Source organism: Rhinatrema bivittatum, chromosome 17 (genome assembly GCF_901001135.1).
Source record: "Rhinatrema bivittatum chromosome 17, aRhiBiv1.1, whole genome shotgun sequence".
Taxonomy (NCBI): Eukaryota; Metazoa; Chordata; class Amphibia; order Gymnophiona; family Rhinatrematidae; genus Rhinatrema; species Rhinatrema bivittatum.
In genome coordinates, this window is record NC_042631.1 from 17197543 (window position 1) to 17207674 (window position 10132).

The following is a 10132-nucleotide window of genomic DNA, read 5'->3' on the forward strand; positions in this document are numbered from 1 at the left end:
TCTAAGGAAACGTTTATACTTCATTGGTGCTTCCTATGAGACATCCGGTTTTCTGTGCTGCCCCACCTTTGGGTTCTCATTCATATTCACCGAATGGAGTTTCTTCCTGAACATTTGCCTCTTCTACATGACGAGGCTCTGGAATCCTGTCATGAACTTACCACTCTACTAGGCCGTTTGGATTTTGCTTTGTTTTCCCAGAACAGGATCCGTATAAGGGGGGGTCCCTATCTAGAATCCTACCGCTGCCACCAGCAGATATCGGGGAACCAGCTCAGTGTAGCCCCACGTCACAACAGAATACTTTATAGTACTTTAGTTACAGTATTAATAAAATCCAGTTGCTGTTAGCTTTGGTAACTGTGGCACTTCCAGGATAGATTCAGAAGATCTGAGAAAGCCAAAGGCAGAACTGATTAGTTTAATCTCAGTCATTTAGTCAGTACTAATTTATACAGATGATGATGTTTCCACAAAATGTAATATCTGTAAAATAGATGTTTAACAAAATGCAGTTGTGGAGGGAGCGGGGAGAAAGTGCAGTGGTTCCCCAATCTGTCCTGGGGGACTCCCCTAGCCAGTCGGGTTTTCAGGACATCTGCAATGAATATGCATGAGATAAGTTTGCGTAGACTTGAGTCCCATGGTATGCAGATTTATCTCATGTCTCTTCATTACTGCTATCTTGAAAACCCGACTGGCTGGGGCTCCCCCAGGACAGGCTTGGGAACCTGTGCAATAGCCTATAGATTTTGGGAAGAAAATGGGGCAGTGATTGTTACACTGTTCCTCCCATTCTGAATCTCTTTCCAGCAGCCTAGAAAATTGTACCCTCAAATTATTTTCGTCAGGACTTATTAGAGACCAAACTTGTGTTTCATCTCTCACTTGCACACCTCTGCCCCGCCGTGTGAGAGAATTTCTCCAGCCATAAACACAGCAGAATCTGAAACCCAGGGCAGTCATTCCCTGTGTTTGACAGGGAATGACTGCCCTGGCCAGGATAGGGCCTAGGTGGGACCCATGGAGACAATTCACTTGTTTTCTGGCTAGAGCCCTTAAGTGGCCTGCCTCTGCTTCCCAGGAAGGGAAGAATTAAACGGGGATGTCTCTCTCTACAGCTCTGAGCAAAATGAAGATTAAATCTGAAAAATTAGAAAGGATGACAGCGTAAACCCGGTCTCTGGTCCTAGATCCATTCCTCTTTCCCCAGAGCAGAATGTTTGCAGAAATGCATAAGATGAATCCGTTGTCGCATGCGGAGCCAGCGTGGCAGTGGTTCTCATGGGTCCTGTGCCGAGGGGGGCGGTTCCTTCTTGAGTTTTGTTGGGGCCCTGGTGTTCTGTCGTCATCCCCATTGAGGGATTTTGTGAGCACGTTGCTTCTACTCATATATTTTTCTGTGCCTGTTACAGCTGAATCAGTTTAACCCTATGGGGGACACTCTGGCCTCTGGCATGGGTGAGTGCTTTTATGCCATTCTAGGAGCCATGCTGAAGGCGGGCATTTCCGTGATTATAAATCTGCAGTCTGAGCAAATCTCGTTGGCTCATGCACCATCAGAAGCCCACATTGGTTGCTAATGCACCCGTGGGCCATGATCTCATTTAGCCAACATGCATGTTTTCCTTTCTTTTGTGGGCAGCTGAGTGCACGGTTTTTTTTTTTTTTCTTTTTCCTTGAAGTTGGGAGTAATCGAGCACTGATAAGGGTGGTCTGGGCTCACCTCCTATTGGGGTTTTAGGAGGGTTAGAGGGGACATAAACCTCTCATTTCACCACGACAGTGACATTGCTTTCTCGTGGGAAGCAGGTGGTGGGCCTGTGGATGCTCAAAGGCACGTTTTATACACACGTTCTTTATGGGGGATGGCTGCGGGCGTTCAACGTGTGGTGTACACAATTGATTTATATGCTGTTCCTGGTTGTGGGTGTTAAGACTACTGTTTTATAATTTAATCATTTCTTGGATATTGTTCATAATATTTTAATATTGTTTAGTAATCCCCATTGAATGGGCTCAGCACCCAGAACCCAATATAAATCATGTAGTAAAAATCACTCTCTTTATGCTTCCTGTTTGGTGTCTGATTTTCTAACTGGCTCCCCATGAGCTTGGTGCAAGCTAAAATCCAGATCCTTTTTTTTTTTTCTTCAATTTATTTATTTATTTATTTTTAAGGTTTTAATATCCTGATCTGGAGCCGAGAGGATGTAGTGAGGAAAAAACAGGAGAGGCTGATGAAGGTCATGACTGAACTAAGTGTAGGGAGGGTGGGTGCCGCCTGTCGCCGAAGACAGAGAGAAGTTGTCCCTCCCTCGACCCCGCATTCAGACAAACTTAAAAAGAAACTTTCCAGTCTCGCACAGGACAGAACGGACACCGGAGAGAATGCCAGAACTTCCAAAGCTCGGCTGAAGAGGAAGGATCCCCGGGACTGATCAGGAAGGGCCTATTGTCTGTGGAATGTGCGCCGAGGACATGATCAGGCTCGCTGGGCAGGTGCTGCTACAGCAGTATTGCAAATTATACAGGGGCTGGGGCGCACGTGCAAACATTTTTGGTAATTCTTACACTGCAGTTTGTTTACTGTTTGCTACAGATTTCTTACTCCTGCCAGCATTGCAAAAAGTGTGTGCGATTAGTTTATTGAAATATGGAATCTGCCTTGCCCTGGTTGGCAGGTGAAGTACAACAATATAATATAAAAATTATAGCAATAAAGCATCCAATATAAAAAAAAAAAAAAGGCATTAAGAAAAACAGAATGAATAGAAATATGCATAAAAAGAAAAGGCATTACTGGATGGACCTAAACTTGTCATGATCTCGGGGCCTGATTACTACCCATTTTTTCCCAAAGGCATAGAATGGGGGGAAAAAGCCTTAGTAAATCAGCCCCTTGTCCTGTAAAATAACCATACATATTTCCAAGAGATCAAAGATCAGCGCAGAAATCAAAGCAAAGTGGATTATTCCCTAAAAGCCAGTGGGGGGAAACAACCCTTAATCTTTTCTCAAACAGTTTTGTAAATTAGGAATCAAGCATAGTTCTCTGGGAATTTTATTACAAAGGGAAGGAGCAATATTAAAAAAAAAAAATGCCTTTTCTCTCATGGCTTTGTTTGGTTTCTGTAATGGGAGGAATTTTAAGAAAACCCTGCAAAACAGAGCAAAGTGCTCTTTCCAGTAAGTAGCAAGCCAGGTGGGAGGCCAGGAAAAGCGGTGCATAATTATTCTGTCCGTGTCGGCAAAAAAAAATGCGTTTGTAAACTGGAATCTGTCGAATAGACAGCTAATGAAGTTGTTTCAAAGTAGGAGATATAAGGGCCCGGTTTAATTCCTGCAGAATTGTGTAATTTATTTTGTAGTAACCCAGCATATGAGGTACAAAACTCTAGTCATCTCGTTACAGTTGTATGGGTCAGAGAAGCTAAATCATAAAAAGCTGAAGCTGGCGTAAATGCCACAACTGGGAAAAATAAAAAGCTTTTTCCTGTGACCAACATCTGAGCTCTCCATCCTTAAAAGTTTCATTCAAAACAATTTTCAGACTTTTTACCTGTGGCCTGAGAACAGTCCCATTCAAAAGAATGAGTATAGGAGAAGGTCAAGATGCTCTGTTTTCTGTAGGTTAAGTTTCAAGCTGTTCTGTCTTGACCATGGAGATTTTTTTTTCCCCGAGCACAGGTTCGATTTGGTTATGGCTGTCTTCTAGTCCCTATCCAAGGGCAGGTATAGTGGAACCTAGTCCTTATACCGTAGACCAGTGGTTCTCAACCTAGTCCTCAGAATGGGAACCAGACTGGCTGGGCGTGTCCTGTCTACCGTCAGTATGCATGAGAACAATTTGCATGCACCGCCCCTATTAGATGGATATTGATTGTGGATCTGCTGACCAGCAGACTGGCATGAGAACCACTGCTGTAGACCATTAAGCTGCGGGTTACCTGAATTCTCTGAAATAACAAGTGGAAAGATTAAGACCCTAGCAAGAAATGGTCTGTTTATAATAGTAGGAAAAGGAGAGGGTAGGGCAGTCCACCTTGTTGAAACTTTATTTTTCTAAGTTAAAAGCAGTATTGCTGCTTTCTCGGTTTATATATTTTTGTAACTAAAGATATAAATAAAGCTTTATTGTAAAGACTCTGGTATTAGAGGTCTGCTCTGGTCTCTAAGTGCTTTGTCTAAATAAATGCCGTCGTCCTTTCCCCAGACCCTCCCTACCATATTCAGATACCAACAAAAACTCACCTTTTTGAGGTTGCCCAGGCAGGATTGGGCTCCCAGTGCAAAGGTTCATGCAATTTATTTCCCTTCAGTGGTGTTTCCCAAGCCATGATGTGCCGCGGCTGCAGTCTGTTTTGCTCCTGGCCTGCAGGATGTCCTACCAGCAGCGAGGGGAGGGGAGTGTATGGGAGAGTAGCACACATCAGCAGCTGCCTCTGCTTTCCCCTGCAACAAAAACTGCATGGTGCTCTCTAGGCTTTTTTTTTTTAATTTCCACATTTTCTATACCACTTGTGAGCCCTGTTGCCCCTGTACAGTTCAGATTGCAGAGAGAAGCTGGCAAAGGAGTAAGAAGCAGCCTGCTCCCCGATCTTTGCTGCTCAAGGATTGGAGGTAGAGTGGGGAAAGGGACAGATGAATGTGCCATAGGATGGGAGAGAAAAGGGAAGATGCTCAGGGGTAGGGGAGAAGGATGGAGGGAGAGGGAAGATGATGATGAGGAAAGGTGATGATGCCAGAGAGAGGTTGAGGGAAGGTGATGCCAGAGGGTGGAGGGAACGGGAAGAGAAGGTGTTGCCTGGGGTAGGGGAGATGGAAGATTGATGATGATGATGATAGTGGCATGGCGAGAGATGATGATGCCAGAAAGTGATTGGAGAGGACAAGTGATTCCAGGGGGAGAGGTGATTGGCCCGAGGAGTGGAGGGAGAGGAAAGAGAAAGCGATGATGCCAGGGGATGGAGAGAGAAGAAAGTTGATGCTAGGGGGTGAGGGGTGGAGTAAGAGGGAAAGTGACCTCACCAGGGGGTGGGGGAGAGAGGTAGAAGAAAAGGGAAGGTGGTGATTATTCCAGAGGTGGAGAGAGGGAGAGGGAAGATGATGATGATGATGATGCCAGAGGGGTGGGAGGATAGGGAAGAAGATGATGGCAGGGGAGTGGCATAATTATAATGCTGGGGGAGAGAGGAGATATTGCCAAGGGATTGTGGGGGGAGAGGAAAGAGAAGAGAAAGTGATGGGGAAGTGGGCGGTGTGCCGCAATGAGGTGACTCAATGCCAGGTGTGCCATGAAACAAAAAAAGGTTGAGAACTACTGCCCTAGTGGAGCGAGCTTGGGTCAGGCTCCTCCCCTTTCTCGAAGAACCAGAAAGGTGAGGATTGACAGTGCCACCTCTTGAAGAGATGCCTCTTTGACCCAACGGGAGACAGCGGATCCTCTCCATGGTGGTCCCAGTGAGCTCCCAACTTAAAACAGCATTACCAGGTGTTGATCCACATTATTTTCCATCAATTAGGTCCAGAATATTATTCAAATAGCTATTCCCTGAAATTTGCCACTCCTGTTCCAATGCCTCTATAGTGCCTCCATGTGCATCAGTCATCAAGAGCCAAGCAGTGCGGATCATTCTGAAAGGGATGCAGGACGTGCAGGCTGGATGGTAGGAGTTGTAGTTCTGAAGGAGGGTGGTCTTTAGCATCCCGGCCTGCATCTGAAAGGGGATGGACGACTGTCCTTGGACACCCCACTTCCATATAAAAACCCCTTGTCACCTACTGGTGGTAAGACAAGGACTGCTTTCTCATTCCCATCAGGAAAGATCACTAGGTTTTGAGCCCTTCCCTTTCGCCCCCACCCCTGTCCCACAGATTCCGAGTTGATGGTAGTTCATCTGTACTTACACAATTGGGTTTTGGAAAAGATGATTTTTTTTCCCCCCCTTTTCTTTAAATTAGCTTTTAGGGGTAGGTTTTTATTTTATCTCCATTGCAGCAGCTCTATAAAAACTCCCAACTCTTCTAAGCCTTCCAAAAGCTGCTGCAGAAATCACGGCAGCTGCTTTAGAGAAATTCTCCCATCCCCATGCCTTTTGAGAATCTCAACTTGGGGGTTGTGCCTGATTCCACTTAGCACCTGCTGTTCGCTGTCAGACACACTTGCCGCACCGTGACAGAAAAATATCATTTTCTCATGTTTAATTTTTTTTTTTTTCATGAATTTTTTTGCACTAAAAACACGACTCAGCCCTGCTCGGTTTTTGGTTTTTTTTTTTATTGCTGCCGCTATGCCTAGACAGTGTTATAGTGCCACAAACTATTCCGAAATAGCTCAGTTGTAAGATCAGTCAGTTCTTAGAATTACTATAATCAAAATATGCAGTTTAACCAGTTCCAGTGAAATACACATGCAGCTAAGTTAGCAGCAGGAACAGCCCTTTGCAGCTCCTACGTGGAAGGAAGAATGTCAAGGGATGAACTCTTCATAGTAGGGGTAGCCAAATAGCCAAGCCTTGCTGTGGTTAGGGAAACCTATGCTTCCCCAGCTATGCAAAACTACACTCACCGCTGCTCCCTTTAGAACTGATTACCCAAGCTCCTTTTAGCCTGAGCATTACCAAAGTTACATTACAGGTAGTTTTCAACATTGACTCTCAGTGAAATATTTTGTTTTGTTCCTTGCATGTTCCTGTGGATCATCTCCATTGGTTTGGGGGTGGGGGGGAAGGGGTGGGGTATTTCTCTGTCAGAGATAGTTGGGCCGACTCAAATTGCAGTGCAGTTTGCTGCTATGGGGGAAGGCTCTGGTCCAGTTTTTGAATCCAGCTTGGAGTGCTGTGGAAGTAATGTTCATGGCCCAAGGGAGGGAGTTCACAGATGTGCGTGTGTCCTTCCCATTTCTATATGGTGTAGCACTTGCCCCCTATAAAAGATTAAACTGTATGTATTGTACAAACAGGACATGTTCCTGTCTGGTTTAAGAAAAAAAAAAAAAAGCTGCATTTCCTTGGGCCATGCCAAAGGCAGAGAAAGTAACACAGAAGTTGGCATCAGAGAAGGCCGGGCTGTAGCCAGACTCAGATGCATCCATTAGGAATGCCTTTGCAGCTTTGAGAGCGAGCTTGTGCCCATTGACCAGGACCGACTGCTTTACATTCCCACGAACAAACCAGTGCTAAAATCTGGTGCCTCCCCCCACAATTAATGCAATTACAGAAAAATCATGGAATCTAAGACCTTTTTAATAACAGGCATCACATTCCCTGACAGCAGAACATTTATGTATTGGTTTGCTGGGAAAAGTGTATATTTAAAACTTCTAAAAGAAATAGAGGATTAAACATATGCTGTGCCTATTAAGAGCTTGCACCATTTCTTTTGCTGTGAGAGCTGTTTTCTAGAGCAGAAATCTGCAATATGTGATATTACCACCCACATAATTTCATATATAGACCTTTTCTATAATGGAGTAGACCCTTTTCACAGTAGGAATCAATTTGGGATTTAAAATTAACAAATATAGAATTAACCCTGACCTTAGCACTTGATTAACTACAGACCTAGTTCAGATCATACACAAAATAAAATAAAGTCCTTACATTTATTAGGGTATATGAAATTGAATTAAAGCATCCTAAAGCTTTATACAACAGTAAATAGCTTTAACAGCTCAACAATTTTAAGATGTAGACAGCAGGAGGATGGCTATTATCACATCTTTTGCACCAAGTACCCTGTGTATGATTATCTACCTGCTGGAGAGAGATTGAAGGTGTGCACCTGATACAAAGAGCTCCTAAGTCTTATGAGAAAAAAAATCTGATCGCAGGTAGCTAGTGTGGCAGACAGAGGTATATGCAGGACTCCTTCCTCCAGGCTGACAGCTCCTGTGCTCTTTAAAGGAGCAAAGGCTCCTCGAAGGAAAGCATCAACTTGGTGAGGCCAGGTGCTCCTGCAGCTAGGATCTGCCCGCTAGGCAATGCCATTATCTTCTCCGACAGAGGATACAGCTTCAGGGGCAGATGCCAGGAAGGGTTGGGACTGCTGGTGGCATTGTCTCTGCGATCATTAGGAATGGTCATAGTTGAGTAGCTACTTGCTGTGAGGATCGCTGGGCAGCTTTCCCTGTCTAGGGTAAATGTAGACCTTATGTGTCACCCACAGAGGATTTTAAAGAGTGCTGGGGGGGGGGGGGGGGGGAACGGGACTGGCTATCTTGATACACATGAGTACCCCACAACAGAAGTCTAAAAAATAAGACTGGACAGGTCAATTAAAATATAGACATAATAGTTATCTCAAAGACCTGGTGGAAGGAGGGCACAGAAACTAGGGCACAGGACAGATCAAACAGGTGAAGGGTGTGGCAAGATATGTTGAGGATGGCATAGAGGGAAGCAGGATAAAAGTCCTGCAGGAAACCAAATGAACTCTGGAATCTTTCTGGTAGAGTTTCCATGTTTGATGGGGAGAGAGCATAGCAGTGGGTATAGACTACTGTCCGCTTGTCAGGATGAAGAATCAGACAACAAAATACTAACAAATTAAAAGTTATTAAAATAAAATTGGCAACACAGTAAGAATGAGAGATTTCATTAACCCAGTATTAATTGGGTATGTGTCTCCTCAGCATATGCTAGGAAGGTATTATTTCTAGATATTATAAATGCTTCAAAGAACAAGATGATCTGGGAACAGACGAGAAGGGGAGCTATTTTAGATCTAGCCTTCACTGGAATGCAGGACCTGGTGCAAGGGGTAACATTGGTGGGGCTGCTTAGCAATAGTGATAAAGTCTGACAATCATTGGAGGAGAACATAAAATACTACTACTTCAGAAGCATTTAACTTTATAAAGGAAGACTGACAAAATGAGGAAATAAGTTAAAAAAAAACAACAAACAACTAAAAGAGCAGTTACACAGATTAAAAGTTTGTATGAAGCATAGATGTTGTTTAAAAATATTAAATCAGATGCCCAGCTAAAATGTATTCCACACACAAAATAAAAAAAAGGCAAAAGGAAGACCAAATGACTTCCAGCATCATTAAGGGATTAGGTGAAAGAGGCTTTTAAAGCCAAAAGGACATCTTTAAGAAAAAGGAGAGTACCGTATTTTTCGCTCCATAAGACGCACTTTTTTTCCCCCAAAGGTGGGGGGAAAATGTATGTGCGTCTTATGGAGCGAATATAAAAAAAAAACCAAACAAAAATCTAACAAACACCCCCCCCCCCCCCCCCGACTCCCCCAAGACCTGCCAAACGTCCCTGGTGGTCCAGCGGGGGTCCAGGAGCGGTCCGGGAACGATCTCCTGGGCGTGAGCCGTCGGCTGCCAGTAAACAAAATGGCGCCGACGGCCCTATGCCCTCACTATGTCACTGAGACCGACCGCTGCTATTGGTCGGTCTCAGTGACATAGTGAGGGCATAGGGCCGTCGGCGCCATTTTGTTTACTGGCAGCCGACGGCCCTATGCCCTCACTATGTCACTGAGACCAACCAATAGCAGCGATCGGTCTCAGTGACATAGTGAGGGCATAGGGCCGTCGGCTGCCAGTAAACAAAATGGCGCCGATGGCCCTATGCCCTCACTATGTCACTGAGGACCGACCAATAGCAGCGGTCGGTCTCAGTGACATAGTGAGGGCATAGGGCCGTCGGCGCCATTTTGTTTACTGGCAGCCGACGGCTCACGCCCAGGAGATCGTTCCCGGACCGCTCCTGGACCCCCGCTGGACCACCAGGGACGTTTGGCAGGTCTTGGGGGGGTCAGGAGGGTGGGGGGTTGCAGGAAATTAATTCGGCAGGTCTTGGGGGGGTCAGGGGGGGTGGAGGTTGTTAATTTAAAGGGTTGGGATGGGGGGGGGGGGTTTTGGGGGTTCCCACAGAAAGAAAAATTTTCTGATCTGGGGAGTGGACCGAAATGGCCCTCCCCAGACCCGAAAACAAAATGGGGAGAAAAAAAAAAACTATGCACTCCCCTAATTTGCTCCATAAGACGCCCAGACGCAGAGCCGGTTTAGCACAATTTTTTTTTTTTTAAATTTTCCCCCTCTGAATCCTAGGTGCGTCTTATGGTCAGGTGCGTCTTATGGAGCGAAAAATACGGTAAATCCAAATTGGGAA

General features: G+C 45.1%; 1 protein-coding gene across 6 annotated transcripts in view; it reads left to right on the forward strand.

Annotated features, from left to right (window-relative positions):
- DDB2 (damage specific DNA binding protein 2) overlaps positions 1 to 4147 on the forward strand; it is a 26561-nt gene extending 22414 nt beyond the window's left edge. For 5 of the 6 annotated variants that reach the window (XM_029582333.1, XM_029582332.1, XM_029582334.1 and 2 more), the window contains exons 10-11: positions 1416 to 1461; positions 2182 to 4147. In XM_029582333.1, coding sequence (XP_029438193.1) covers positions 1416 to 1461; positions 2182 to 2441 — 306 coding nt within the window. In that variant the 3' untranslated portion in view covers positions 2442 to 4147. The remainder of the gene's footprint in view (positions 1 to 1415; positions 1462 to 2181) is intronic. The other variant, XM_029582338.1, reaches the window with a different exon arrangement.
- The last annotated feature ends 5985 nt before the right edge of the window (positions 4148 to 10132 follow it).